Source organism: Scomber scombrus, chromosome 6 (genome assembly GCF_963691925.1).
Source record: "Scomber scombrus chromosome 6, fScoSco1.1, whole genome shotgun sequence".
Taxonomy (NCBI): Eukaryota; Metazoa; Chordata; class Actinopteri; order Scombriformes; family Scombridae; genus Scomber; species Scomber scombrus.
Window position 1 is genome coordinate 6,021,938 of NC_084975.1, and position 15,722 is coordinate 6,037,659.

Genomic DNA, 15,722 nt, shown 5'->3' on the forward strand with positions numbered 1-15,722 from the left:
GTGCAGAAAGCTAAAAAGTAATGTTATCTTGATGGCTTCAGAGAAGTCTGAATATGTGAATGTTTCCCGTCAAGCCATCCTGACAGTTTATCCTATATGACGTAAATGCAGCATATGCATCTCCCTTCTGTCTTCATGCAGTCCTCCCACACTCCTGCCTGTAGTGTATAAACAGCTTAGCACACACTTTAATTATGCCGCAGCTTAACTGGCAGCCCCGCTGTCTTCCTTCGCAGCCCAGTCATCAAGAACCTGAAGAGCAGCCCACCATTTCCTCTCTCCCCTACTGCTCGTCCCAGTAACCACGTCGGCGTGTTTAGCTGTGCGACAGGGTATCTGGGGCGTTCTGCAAACGTCCTGCAGGATAAGTAAGGAACAGAGATAAGTAAAATTGACACGATCCTGCCAGAGATTCAGATTAGAGTCAGGGAAAGATGCTGAAGATGATCATTGACACATGTTGCACTCCAAAATCTGTCAGGTTTGACATGCTGGCCAATTCCTAATCAGATATTTCCTTTTAATGTAATAATAATACCTTTATTTATATAGTATTGTTCAAAACAAGCTGCCTAGTGATTTACATACAATTAAAAACACAATAAGCTAGCAGTTACCAGAGGATCTCAGGTTGCATTCAGGCTCGTAGGAAGTCAGGAGGTCAGCTATATATTCTGGTGTTAAGTGTGATAAAAATCACAAGTGGGTTTAAAACCGGTGTGATGTGTTTTCTCCTGTTGGACCAGGTTATGAGTCCGGCTTTGAATCAGCTGATGTTTATTGAGGTTTTGTTGTGTGAGGCAAGGAAAATACTAAAGATCCAAAAAGGGATCCCTGTGGAACTCCATATTTTAGTGGTACTAAAGCTGATTGATAATTCCCAGTTTCCACACATGATGACTTCTCTGAAAGATAAGAACAGAAACAATCTAAAACCTAACCGGATGTTCCCACACAATTTTTAAGACATCCACTTAAAATACTACGATCAACGTTGTCAAAAGCCGCAGAAGGATCCAACAGGAGTAAAACAATGTGTTGACCACAGTCAGCTGCTTAAAAAAGATCATATAAAACACTAAAGAGTGCAGTTTCTGTACTATGACCTGCCTTAAAACCCAAGTAAACTTTCTCAAAGAAACCATCACCATTCATGAAAGTACCTGAGCCTAGTGTTGTTTTTTTTAAGGAGAGGTTGGACTACTGAACAGGGCCAGATGAGAGTGAAAAGTTGAACAAATTAGCCATAAATGGACAGGCTGTGACAAAGGTTTCTTTAAGGGATTAGGTAGGAATGGTATCAAGAGAGCAGGTGGGATTCTTCAGTTTGGAAAAAGGTTTAAGCTCAAAGTTTTCAATATTAAGATCTGGAGAAGCACAAACGTTTTGGAGTGTGATGTTGCTGTGTCATAATAAAATAGATAACTTTTCAAGGTAGTAACTCTTATTTGTAGAAATAATAGAAAACATATGTAAGGTACTGTACGCTTTGGAAGACGGCCGGCAGTAATGAAAAATGAATGATTTGTAGCTAAAATGTGAAAACCAATGGTATGGTCCTTTTAAGAAGTTATGCTACTGAATATTATGGTTTTATTAGTAAAATAAAGGAACATGGTTTAAAATAGGAAATCAGTGGAAATTAAACTCTCTTGCCCTCCAGGATGGATGGACGCCTCCACCATTCCTCCAGCATCCTCCGTTTTGTTTCCCCTCCTCTCTCCGATCCACCCAAGTACATTTTCTTTTTTATTTGTCATATATCTCACTCGGGTGCCAGGCAAAGGTGAATCTTAAATCTCGTGGTGTAGATCTCAGCCTTTTATCATCACGACCCGCACTGTTTTGAGCACGATTATTGGTCAGCAGAGCTCTAGTTCATCACACTGTCCTGTAACCATGGCGTCTCAGGGGTTTCATCACATGACGCTGCTGTGTCCTTGTGCAAGAACAATTAATGATTAATATCCTAACCCCAATGTCATCTTCCTAAGCTCATTACTGCTATTGAGTCTGAACACTCAGTGATCCTTTATATTCATTAGCCTTTTCTCATTCCAGCTAGGCTTTTACATGCCACATTAGAGGCCCCTTTTAAACCTCAATCATTCCCAACTCCTCAATATCGACGTCTGGATCTGTGGTACACCATCAGCTCTCACCGCTGCTCCACTGATACTAACAGCTACGACTATTCTAGAGTAGTGATTGCATAACTACGCTATCAGAAACCAATTTGTGATCAATCAGGGTTCCCGTGATGCTATCGAACTTGCGGTCCATGATGATTCAGCACGACTGGTTTCCAATGTTTTTGTCTCCTTGGGTGATTTTTCTGTCACTAGCTGGAGAAGAGAAGCTCCTCACAGTTCAGGAGGTATTTTTGGATACTTTTCTTTCCTTCAGCACAATAAGGGTTATTCTGTTAACAGCTGTCTCATCCCTTTTCTGTGGACTGTTATCATCTTTCTATTTTTGATATGCAGCACGGTGCTAATCAGCCATGAGAGCTGCATGCTGTGCATGACTCCGGTTCTGTCGGTGTGATTAATATCTGTGTTGCTCCTGTTTGTTCGGATTACTGGACAGGGTTACGTTCATACTGCTGCTATTGATAGTGATATATGTGTGTTTTCCAGGGGCATCATTAACCCGGTGCCATCAACTAAGAGCAGTCGCTCATCAACGTTGCAGTGCGCCCATGTGGCGGAAGGTCACAGTAAAGCTGTTCTCTGTGTCGACTGCACTGATGACCTTCTCTTTACCGGATCCAAAGGTCTTTACCCTCAATCTTCCCTCCCTCCATCTTTCTTTCTCTGTGGCCCTCTCTCTCGTTCTTTCCTCCTTCATCATTAGTATTCCTCATGCCTCCTTGGTAATTATTACACTTGGATATGCTGTTCTATAACAGCAAATACAACCTGACAGCTATTAATTAAGATTGTCATGCACAGTATGTAGAACAGGAGAATAAATGAAGTAGTGAAATAATATGACATTGGGTACATAGTTATACTCTTATGATGAAAGAGCTTTTAAACATAATAAATTGAGATAAAAATGGAGGCAGTCACGTCCCTTTTATCCCAACATGCTTCTTATTTTTAACTTATAAATTAACTTCTCTTTCTGTAGACTGCATTTGATTTGATCTTAGATTTAGTGTAAAATCAGTCCTGATACTGAGCTGTACTCTGTTGCAGTGGTGTTGACAGAGTGCAGAATCTGTACTTTAAATAATAAGTGATGATCTCTTGCAGACCGGACCTGTAAGGTGTGGAACCTGGTGACGGGTCAGGAGATAATGTCCCTGGCAGGTCATCCCAACAACGTGGTGTCAGTCCGCTACAGCTCAAGTTTGGTCTTCACCATCTCCACCTCCTACATTAAAGTCTGGGACATCCGCGACTCGGCCAAGTGCATCCGAACACTATCGTGAGTGTGACTGGCCGTAATATGACATAAACCTTCTAAAGAGCGAGAGTGAGAGTAAACAGTTTTTCTTTGATGGATCAACTTGAAGAAACTTGTAATGAGTTATGAGAATTGTGTTTATACAGTATCAGTTTTACAAGGATGTATTGACTTGAACACAAGTAAACCACAGAGGCCTTTTTAATAACTAATAAACCTTGAAGGTCTCTTGAAATTACATAAATGATGTAGAAGTGAATTTGGAAAACTTCTTCTCCTGCTTCTTCAATGCCAGTTGTAGATTTGTTTAAATGTTGCTTCCGTGTGTCTGCAGGTCCTCTGGTCAGGTTAGTGTCGGCGACATCTGTGCGTCTACCACCAGCCGGACGGTCACCATCCCTGCAGGAGAGAACCAGATCAACCAGATCGCTCTCAACCCCAACGGGACGGTCCTATACGCTGCTGCCGGAAACTCAGTCAGAGTCTGGGATCTGCGAAGGTAAGCAGCTCAGTTTAAGTTAAAAGAGGAAATGGTCACAAACTGTAATACTTAAACCTTTGAGCAGGTGACTGATGCTGTGTGAATATATCTTGAAATTTGATAGGCATTGATGGTCTCTAGAAGATGCATTTAAGTGATTTTGGTGTTCCCCTGATTTCTTACTGACACCAGTAAGTCAAGCTCATCACCAGTATTTGTAAAATACAAAAGCAGTAACTTAGCTATACATGATAATGGAAATTACAAGTGAAAAACATCACAGGCTCTCAAAATATCTGTAAAAATATCTATGAATATTACATGCAGCAACGTTCTGGGTCTGTATTCATCCCCTGCAATTCTCATTCTTTCCTTCTGATCCAACATCACTATTTTCAGATGCATAACACACAAGATTAGTTATTCATAGCCCGGTTTCTTTTTTGCGGCCCGCTTGGAAGACTCAATTTAGCATAAAAACCTGAAGGTATCCAATGCTGTCATCCATCATTTATAATAAATTGCCTGTTTGCTCCTCTTGGATAATAAGAAATTGATAACTGGCAGCATGATGATTAAAATAACTTTGAAACAACGTGACCTGGAGGAACACGCTATTTGCACTGAGATGGAATCCTGTAAACTCGTTCCGAAACTTTTTTCACCGACATTATTCATTTATTGCCTTCATGTTTTTCTTAGAAAAATGATGGAGTTTATAAGTGAGACAGTGAAGGGGACAAACTGTTCCTGTGTCTGGTGGTTTTGGTGTGCAGTATTCTGTAGCACCTGCCAGAGGGGAGAAGTTAGAATAAGTTATGTTCAGAGTGTGAGGGGTCTGCAGTGACTTTCCCTGCCTGGCTGGTTTCCTGACTCTGGAGGTGTACAGGTCCAGACAGTGATGGAAGTGCAGTTAACAGACTCGATGACTGCAGTTTAGAAGTGGATCAGCAGCTCCTGAGGCAGGTTGTACTTCCAGAGCTGACACATGAAGTAGATCGTCTGCTGGGCCTTTTTGATGACTGGGTCAATGTTTGACTCCATCCTCAGGTCCCAGTAACCTGAAGGATTTCACAGCTGACACAGAAGGCTCTTCTCTCGCATTATAGCCATAAAGAAGATCTGTCATTGCTTTTTTACAATGAACCAAACAAAGCCAGCATAACACCGCCCCTGTGTGTGTTTCTAGAGGTGGGGGAAAAAATCGATACAGCATGGTATCGCGATATTTTGCGTGGCAATATTGAATTGATACACAGACACCAAGTATCGATCTTTTATTATATAGATTGCAAATGAAAATGTACGTTTTTGGTACTAGAATAATCAAATTCAATCGATCAATTGCTTTTTCAGTCCACTAGATGGCTCTAGTTTTTTTTCTGGTGAGGTCAGCAGAGGTGACAGTCAGCATGCAGGAGGAAGTTTTCCTTTAGGGACATAATTTGCAGTTGAAAAAAGATAATGAATCGCATTATATCGCAATATATTTAAAATTACAATAATATCGTATCGTGACACGTTATGCAACCTGAGTCACGTGACTTGATAATATTGTATCGTAGAGCCTCTGGTGATTCCCTCTCCTAGCTTTTACCTATCAAGTCGGCGTGCTGGATTCAGAAGCGTGACGTTTAACACAACGGCGTCTGCTACCTGTCCAGTTGTGCTGGCTGTCCATTTTACACAGACATCAATCTGTGTCTGTGACTACCTCCATAGCTGGTTTATCAGCTGAGTAACTCTGCCTCCCCACTCCTTGTCTTTATCTCTTATACAGTAAAGGGGGTTACTGCTGTTGAAAATGGTGATTTGGGGCAGTGATGGGGGGCTCCTCCTAAAATCCACTGTCATCTCCACAGTGATCGCGTTCAGCTCCAAGTTGTTGTGTCTGCACCACAGGACCAGCTGTTCAACCCCCCAATCTATATGCAGACTCCTCTCTGTCTCAGATGAGGGGATGACTGCTGTCTGTAAATTTCAGGTATTAAACAGACAGGTTTCCTGAGGTAGCAGCAGGGAAGAGTAGTCACTCCTGTGGTGCTGGATGTGATTTTTCCCAGCTTCACCTGCTGCTTTCTGTCTGTCAGGAAGTTTTTGATCTGCTGACAAGTGGAGGAGGGCACAGTTAGCTGTGTGAGATTGGTGAGGAGGATTTCGGGGATGATGGTGTTGTCCATGAACAGGATTCTTGAGTAAGTCCCTGGGGAATCGAGGTGTTGCAGGATGTAGTGCAGTCCCATGTTGACTGCATCATCTACTAACCTGTTGGCCCAGTAGGCAAACTGTAAGGGGTCCAGCAGGGGGGCCTTTCCTTCAGGTGGGGCTCAGGATTTCTTGGTGACCAGGAAGATAGGAGCGTTTGAAGCAGGAGGGGACTTCACGCCACTCCAGTGATCTGTTGAAGATCTGTGTGAAGAAGGGAGCCAGCTGGTCAGTGCAGACTTTTAGACAGGAGGATGACGCGCCATTTTGGCTCGGTGCCTTCTTGGATCTTCTGTCACTGAAAGAGCTGACACACATCCTCTTCACAGACCGTCAGGGGGGAGGTGATAGCAGTGGTTGCAGCTGGTTGTGCGAAATTTCAGGTCATCTGCTAGTTGAAGGTACTCTGTAGTGTGTGTGGGATATATATAGACCCTTTAAACATGCTGTAATGAGTTAGACACCCCATATAAAGGGCAGAAGATGTTATTTGGACACTGGAAGCGTTTACAGGGATGTTTGTTTGTTTGTTTACACATGTAGAAAAATTAAAAATATACAGTAATAATAAGTACAGAGGAAAATGAGGGAGAATTAAGGTGAAAAACCCTCCAGAGGCTTGCAGAGTGTTATTCTCCAGGCAAGCAAAATGACAAACACATAGTTACATCTTTCATAGTATTAATGCAAGTATACAGTACATCACCATTGCCAGACTGAGAACATAATTTTTTGATGTTGCAAAAATGCATGTCAGCAGGCCGGAGTACGTACACAAAAAGTGAGATTTATTAATAACAAAAAATCTGCAGTATGCTGCTATCTCTTCTTCTTCCTGCTCCATTCAGTTGCCTAGTGACTGGCCTTTTACCTTTATAGCTGCCCTTAACTGGAACGTACCACCTGTTCAGGACATCACAGGATGAGCTACACTGACGCTACGCTATCAAAACATAAAGAACAACATTAATGTAGAATTTCTGCAACTGCTGGCAATCATAATATCCTCTGGTTGCACACACACACACACACACACACACACACACACACACACACACAGTCATAAGTGCACCAAATTTACAGAATGTCCTTTACTACAGAACAATTTTATCATTCCTACCTCAACTTGACAGAGCGTAGTGACTCACTGCTGAGTGCAGTTAATGGTGCACAGCTGTTGCCACTACCACTGATTAAGCAGACAATCCGCCCCACCATCACAACTCTCAAAAAGACCACGACTGAACCACTTCAACAAAATATATCATCATGAAACACCAAATACTGAAACCTGAAATTACATTTGTGCAGCATGGCGGAAATGAACAGAAACATCAGTCTGAAAGAGAACCTTCTCCCAGCTGGTGTTTTAAATTAATAAATGTATAAGTATATTAGAATATTTCCCTCAGTGGTTGCAGTGAGTTGATTATACGTGTTTATTTATATTTTGTCTCTTTTGTCAGATTTGCATCCACTGGGAAACTTACTGGTCACCTCGGCCCAGTAATGTGTTTGACTGTGGATAAGTCCGGAAAGAACCAAGACCTCGTGATCACTGGGTCCAAAGACCACTACATCAAGGTGGGTTTCCACTGATCCATCATCTCTTGTTCTGTAATCAGCATAATGTTTCCTCTGAATCCTGCAGAAGAAATGCAAAAGATTAGACATTAAGTTATAATTCTAACATTCAGGAATACAACACAAGGACTCATGCTCTAGCTCCGTCATGCAACATTAACTCGAGAGGGAGATTTGTGTTAACAGCCTGCACTTATTCACACAGAAACATACCAATTAACACAATACATGAAATCATACTTTCATACATTCATGTTCCTGCCTATATCCACTGCCCTCACTTAAATACTGTGATTTGGCAGATGCTTTTATCCAAATTGACTTACAAGTGAGGCAAGACATGTATGCACTCACACAGATAAGTCAGGATGTATATGAGGCTGTTTGCTCAGGTTTTCTATGAGAGAAGAGAGAAACCTCTTGCCAAAGCCCTGTATATACGACCAGGTGGCAGTAATGTGAATTGTAGATATACTGTAGGGAGGTGATCAGTGTCATTTGCTGTTATGTGCATGACATGTGATACTGTAATCCTCTGGAAATGTTGGATTTTACAATATAATACACAATAAAGCCCTTTTAGTAAACACGTCTTGTGGTTGTTGCAGCTGTTCGATGTGACTGAAGGCTCTCTGGGAAGCATCAGCCCAACACACAACTTTGAACCTCCGCATTACGACGGCATCGAGTCACTGGTGGTCCAGGGGGACATGCTCTTCAGCGGCTCCCGAGACAACGGCATCAAAAAGTGGGACCTGAACCGCAAAGACCTGCTGCAGGTACTGTAGAGGCTGAGACTTTTAGAGGTTTGGTTTCATAGCTTTGCTTTCATGGTTAAAAGGAAAGTAAAGTTTCTCCTAAAAGACCATTCAAAGTTAAGGGGTGTCAAACTCATTTTAGTTCAGGGGCCACATACAGCCCAATTTGATCTCAAGTTGGCCAGATCAGTTAAAACATTGCATAATAACCTATAATAATATATAATACATATTATAATGTTACTATAATAAACCATCTAGGTGTACCCTGGTAAGAAATACAGAGGAAAAGTGTGACTAACAATGTGATTCAGATTTAAAGAACAATTATCTCAAGACGTCTACAGGAAGATTAGAAGCCGTGACTGTGAATGTCAAGTGAAATGAAGGGAGAACAGCGGAGCATTTTACTGAAAAACTGGAATTATTTATCTGTAATTTTCACATTTTGCAAAGTTATCCAGTGTGCAGGTTTGGACCCAAATCATCTTCATCACTTTTTAAAACCGTTTCTATCTTTCTCTCCATCAGCAAGTCCCGAACGCCCACCGGGACTGGGTGTGCGCGCTGGGCGTGGTCCCCGGCACCTCGGCTCTGCTGAGCGGCTGCAGAGGCGGGGTGCTCAAGCTTTGGCACACGGACACTCTGGGGACCATCGGGGAGCTCAAAGGTCACGACAGCCCCATCAACGCCATTTCTTGCAACAGCAGCCACATGTTCACTGCCTCCGAGTGAGTCTCAAACACACACACACACACACACACACACACACACACACACACACACACACACACACACACGAGCACCCACATCTGCGTTCACTTCCAAATTGTTTTCAGGGTTTTTTTTCTTTTACTTACAATTTTAGTTTAGTTTTTCCATGTATGTGAAAAGTTATTTTTGTTCTTGTGTGAAAAACCTAAAATTGATCAGCACAGTTTGGATGGCTTGTTACTGAGCTGCAGCCTAAAGCAGGAATAAGCAATCTATCAATTTAAAAAAAAAAAAAAGGTTAAAAATGGACCAACACATCGGCACCTTCTCATCTCTCATCTTAACCTCAGTGAGATTCGACAGGAGGTGAGATACATATCTATCACTGCTTTTTATGTTTCATTGATTGTCAGTTACAGAATGCTGAGTCTTCATTGATTTCTTGGATTCCTGTTTTTCACTGCTGCTGGTTTTCAGTCTCTCCTCCAGCATCTTTTCTTTCCTTTGCTATCAAATATATTTTTTTATCTCCACAAGGAGCATAAAAACTATTCTGACTAATCTTAGGTACAGGAAAGCAGAATATAACTTTATGTAGCACGTTTTATAAACCGGAGTTTTAAATGATTCACAATTGCAAAAAAACAAAACAAAATATTGCTCAATAGTGAGTTTTAGTTTTTAGAGTTGCTAGCAGGTGAATTTTGTTACCATCATAGAGAATCAGGCTAGCTGTTTCATCTCATTTCCAGCCTTTGTGCTAAGCTAAGCTAACAGGCTGCTGGCTCCAGCTCCCTGTTGAATAGATAGATAAGATAAGAGAGTAGTATTGATCCTTTTCTCTAACTCTCTGCAAGAAGCCCAATAAACTCCCTATTTCTGAAATGTTTACTCACCTACGCCTATGAAGGAGACTCTTCTATAATCTGGGAGCCAGGAAAGCAAACACTTGGTCACCAGAGTTTTAAAGCAAGGCAGCTTCATTTATATAGCACATTTCATACACAGGGGCAACTCAATGTGCTTTACATGAAAACTAAATATCAGATGATTGAACAGTAAACATTGGAAACATTAAAACATACAATTATAAAAAAAACAGAACCCCATTATAATAAAAATAAGACAAAGTAAAGAAAAATAGAAAGAGATAGAAAATGAAAAGCTTGACTAAAATAGAGCATAAAATGAGTTTTCTTACTGTCAATAAATCTCATGTGTAGATCCAAACCAACAATAAACTCATCCTTCTTATTAATACTGTGTGTGTATCCAAAGCCTGATATATCGTATCCTTTGTGCCGTAAACTTCTATTGTTGTCCAAAAACTATTATAAACGTGTCAGTGAGCCATGATATTGCTCTGGTGACCTGTTCCTTCACCATGAAGACTTTGAGCGCATTAGTTTGTTTAGAAACTGCTCCAAAAAACTAATAACAATTAGTCTTTATTCTTTGGAGCCATTTCTTTGTGTGAGTAGTTTTTGAAAGTCTACAGAATGATATAACCGTGCATCTGGATATCAACGCTCTTTATTTTATGCTGTTTCTTACTGTTTCATGTCTCTTTTTTTTCCAGTGACCGCACAGTGAAGATCTGGCGTGTGCGCGGTGGACTGGACAGCACCTCAGAGACGGTCGACAATGCGGACGAGGTGGCCAGTAACTGAACGCAGCGCCTCCTGCTGGTTTAATCTCTGGAAGCAACACTAACGGCATCTTCTGATGCTGCTGCCCTGCACTTTGACCCCCTAACTTATCCAGCCCAGCGCTCTCACACTCACACACACACACACACACACACACACACACACACACACACACACACACACACACACACACACACACACACACACTCACACACACCTTTTAGCCATGTAACCTTCATGACTGAGCCACAGCAAGCAGTCAAGTAATCTCATCTCAAATTAAAACGTATTAACACAGACTCTATGTACTCAGAGGGCTGTAGACAAGTCTTCACTGTAGATCGTGTTAAGAAGTGAATGTCAGTAGGGTCACATTTACTCACAAAACATGTTTATTTAAACAATATTCTCTGCCGCTCAGCTTAGATTCAGCGCTGTGCCCGGATCCAACACATCCACAGACTCATATCAAATCAGACAGAAAGAGGGGGTAGCAGTGTGCTTTGTTAGATTAGAGAAAAAACAGACGTATGAACAAGAAGAAGAAGAAGTTGAGTTATAAGAGGAGAAAAAAGGTGGCAGAGCTAGCGGGTTGGTAGCTGGTCTTCGCAACCCAGTTCTCCAGTTTCTTGGGTTTTTACAGATTGTTTCTCTGCACTCAAAGCAGAACCAATGTCCCCGCTCTCCCCCCCCCCCCCCCCCCCCCTCTCCAAATAACAAAAGTGGCTTTATGTGATAAAGACAAATCACCGTTCCCCCTTAAACTTCCTCACGTCGCTCTTGTCGTGCTCCTCCCCCTTCCCATCCCCCGCAGCTGCCTCAATATCAGCGACCAAAAATCGAATCGTGCGACTCGTCGTCTTTTGCTGTGAACCGTAAAAAAAAACACACTTTTAACCTGTAACGGCTCCACTTTCAACTGTTTTTCGAGCACTTGTGAAAATCGACAAGATTTCGTCTTGACACTTAATCCTTCTTTAAATGTGAGCAGGTTATTCTACACGCTTCCTTGTTCATGTTTCATTGTGTGTGTGATTAAAAAAAGAGACGTTCACTCTTCACGTGTTGCTGTTAACACTCACCGAACCCCCACCGCGCCACTACTGAGTTGTCGTCTAACCCCCCCCCCTCCTCCTCCTCCTCCTCCTCCACGCTGCTAAGTCGTACGCTCACCTTCTTCACCCCCTATAAGAGGGCTTCTTGTTGTGGACTCCAGGCGAGGTCCGCTTGGTACCGTAGCAATGTACTGGTGTATGTATATATAAGTAACAGTATCTTTTTTTTTTTTTTTTTTTTTTGGAGAGGAGAGGACTTCAGACTCTACCGATGTTGTGAGCCTAACCCTCGTCTCCCAATTCTGATCCTTTTTGGGGCCTTCCTGGAGACGCTCGTAGTCTCCCCGATGTAACTGTCTGTCAAGATCGTGCGCCGTCACATTTGAATGTCCGGTTAAAAGAAAAAAAGAAGAAAAAAAAGAAGAAAAAACACAGTTGTAGGCATCCTTTAAGTACATATCTAATGTATGTAAACCAATGTATTTAAAAAAAGAAATCTGACTGAATGTTTAGTTTTTGTGGGACCACCAATCTGAACGGAGTCCTGCACGAGAGCCGAGAGGACCAGAACTGTCAGGAAGACTGAGCTTTATACGAGCAGCATTTTCCTCCCAGAAGGTGACTGGTTAAATTTATCAGTCCATGGTTAGTTTTTTAGGGTTTTTTTTCTTTGTTTTTAGTTTGTTATGCTGTCCCTGTTCCACATTTCCTGGGCGTTCCCCTCTGGAGTTGTAGTAAGCCATTCCCTAATGGCGGACTCTGTAGCGATTCTAATGTCAGATGCCTGGTGAGAATAAATGCCATCTGTCAAAAACGACCAACTCTGTGTGGCTTTTCTTGTATTGGTTCTGTTAGTCATTTACAGATACTCCTCTGCTGTTGATATACTGCAGATTGGTTACTTATAGAGATATTAACAGGTAAATGTTGGAGTAAAGTGTTTTACAAATAGAGCTAAAAAAAAAAAAAGCTTCAGTCATATTTCCTTCTGTTAGATTTCTTTAGTTTTAGACATATAGCTCTTCATCTTTTTTTATTTCTAACAGGTATTTTACAAGAGAAAAGGAGACAGCATACATCAATAAAGTTAATAAGTCAATGAAGTAAATAATGGTAAATATACACTACTGGGTGTTATTGTTTGTATGTCCATATTGTCTATAGATTTATTCAGATGCAGATATTGTGACGTCCTTTTTCTTTCCAGTGAAGGCAATTTATTTCTTCCATTTTCTTCTCATTCTTCCTCAGAGGGAATTACTTCTTTTTTTAACACAAATGTGTTGTGTGTAAGTTAAGTTGAGGCTTTTTTGCATGCAACATATACGTCACTTCCAAACACTACTTTTCTTATCCTACATGCAATATGTTGCTCTTGGGATCTTATAGCCTAAAATGTGTTATAATGTTAAACAGATGTCCTCCCACAGTATGTAAATGTTTTTCACATGACAGGAAGAACATAGGAGTCATTTGCATTTGCTGCTTGCTCCCACACAGCTTTTTTTACCCTGCTATGATCCCATGCTATGAATGCCTGTGCTTCTTTCCACGTCACTGTTTCTTTAGGTTAAAGCTGCTTTTTGTAAAAAACACAACAAAAAACAAACAGATGGTGGTTAAAGAGAGGAAATATTCTCAGGTGTCTGAAGTGATGGGAATTGGACACAAGATGGCAGTAGCAGCAACAGCAGGACTGACCCAGGAACAGTGTAAGCGCTCATGGATCTGTCAATATCCAACCATTTTTTCACTGACATTTGAGGGATTTTGGCTAATGAGCGAAACAATAGAAAAGCTTTGATTTCTCCACAGACAATCCCCAAATTAACCCTGCTCAGAGGCCCTGGGTAGAAGAGATAGCATTTGCACTAATTAAGGTCTGACAGGATTCCTCTATTAGATTCAAGACACAAAACTAAAGCAGGTGTTGACTTAAAGGCCTTGTTAACTCAGCTCGACTCGAACTAATCAGTAAATCTTTCCAACAAACCAAAAAGAAGAATATGGGGCTTTTGGGGTCCCTGCGGGTCTGGAGCCCAGATGTTTTGACATGTTAGTAATCCAGCTTTGTTGACAACATCACAGGAAACCAGCAGTGAAGGAAAGCAAGGGCCAAAAAACAAAATTAAATGACAAGAGATGCAGCAAATATTAGCATCTGCCTCTGATGATGAAGTAGTGTAATTATACGTGCTGCTGTAGGTTTGTCTGCAGCAATTCTTAAATGTTTTATGTTACAGTGCTGCAGATACTCACAATGATGCTCTTATGTGGGAGAATAGCTTTTTTTAAGACAGTGAAAGTAATTATTTTGAAATTTGTACACGTCAGTCCGATTTAAATGAAGTAAAATGACACAAAAACAACCACCAAGACCTTACTCTAGGCTGGGTTATTGCAGTTTATTATTATCAGGCTGCCGTAATGTGTCTTTAAAGAGTCTCCAGCTGGTCCAGAACTCAGCTGCACATAGTTTGCACCAAAAAAAAACTGAGAAACGAAATCATATTACTCCCAATTTTAGCTTCTCTACACAGGCTCCCTGCAAAATCCACAATAGAATTTTAATAGAATAGCACCTACAAAGCTCTCAATGGTCAGGCTTCATCATATCGTAAAAAGCTCATATTACCTCACTAGAACACTACGCTCCCAGTATAGAGGCTTACTTTTGGTTCCTGTAGTTTCCAAAAGTAGAATTGATGAAAAAAACCTTTAGTTATCAGGCTCCTCTCATGTAGAACCATATTCCAGTTTGGGTCTGGGGGAGCGGACACCCTCTATGTTTAAAAAGTGGGCTAAAAACTTTCATTTTTGATAAATCTTAAAGTCAGGGGCTGCCCAGGCTTGCCTTGGACCAGCTCCTTATTATGCAGCTATAGGTTTAGACCAGGGGGGTCAAAATCATTTTCATTCAAGGGCCATATACTTTACAGCCCAAGTTGATCTCATGTGGGCCGGACCTAAAAGGAAGGAAGGAAGGAAGGACGGAAGGAAAAGAAGGAAGAGAATACAGGAAGGAAAGATGGAAGGAAGAAAGGGAGGAGGGAAAGATGGAAGGAAGGAAGAAAGGGAGCAAGGATAGATGGAAGGAAGAGAAGACAAGACAAGAAGGAAGGAAGGAATGAAGGAAGGGAAGACAGGTGGAAGGAAAGAAGGAAGGAAAAGAAGACAGGAAGGAAGGAAGGAAAAGAAGACAGGATGGAAAGATGGAAGGAAGGAAGGCAAGAAGGGCAGATGGAAGGAAGGAAGGAAAAGAAAACGGGGAGGAAGAAAGGTAGGAAGGACAGATGGAAGGAAGGGAAGAAGGGCAGATGGAAGGAAGGAAGGAAAAGAAAACGGGGAGGAAGAAAGGTAGGAAGGACAGATGGAAGGAAGGGAAGAAGGGCAGATGGAAGGAAGGAAAAGAAGACAGGGAGGAAGAAAGGTAGGAAGGACAGACGGAATGAAGGAAGAGAGGAAGAATGAAACTGGGCCGGATTAGACCTCTCGGCGGGCCGGTCCTGGCCCACGAGCCGCATGTTTGACACCCCTGGTCTAGACCGTTTCCATTCAAGCCTTGAATATTAAAGGAAGGACGAGGTCATTGTTGTGGTTGCTATTGTGGTGATTGATAACGATTTAACTTGAGGTATAGTTTATTTATTTATATCTGATCTATCTGATGCTGCTGATGTCTAGTATTAATTCTAACTATGATGATGACATTGAAGTTATCATGTTGTGAGGTGACAATATTATTTACTGTTAATATTTATTACTCATTATGCTATGTGAATACCCTGTGGGGTTACTGAGGATTCTTACTTACAGTCTGCAGACCACCCTGCTCTTATATTCATACCAGTTGTTTCATTTA

At 41.5% G+C, this 15,722-nt stretch overlaps 1 protein-coding gene across 1 annotated transcript in view; it reads left to right on the forward strand.

Moving 5' to 3' along the window:
* The window catches only part of kif21a (kinesin family member 21A), a 60,056-nt gene extending 49,096 nt beyond the window's left edge, over positions 1–10,960 (forward strand). Inside the window, exons 29-35 of the mRNA XM_062420807.1 lie at positions 2,640–2,776; positions 3,261–3,435; positions 3,749–3,913; positions 7,567–7,684; positions 8,293–8,463; positions 8,974–9,173; positions 10,736–10,960. Coding sequence (XP_062276791.1) covers positions 2,640–2,776; positions 3,261–3,435; positions 3,749–3,913; positions 7,567–7,684; positions 8,293–8,463; positions 8,974–9,173; positions 10,736–10,826 — 1,057 coding nt within the window. The 3' untranslated portion in view covers positions 10,827–10,960. The remainder of the gene's footprint in view (positions 1–2,639; positions 2,777–3,260; positions 3,436–3,748; positions 3,914–7,566; positions 7,685–8,292; positions 8,464–8,973; positions 9,174–10,735) is intronic.
* The last annotated feature ends 4,762 nt before the right edge of the window (positions 10,961–15,722 follow it).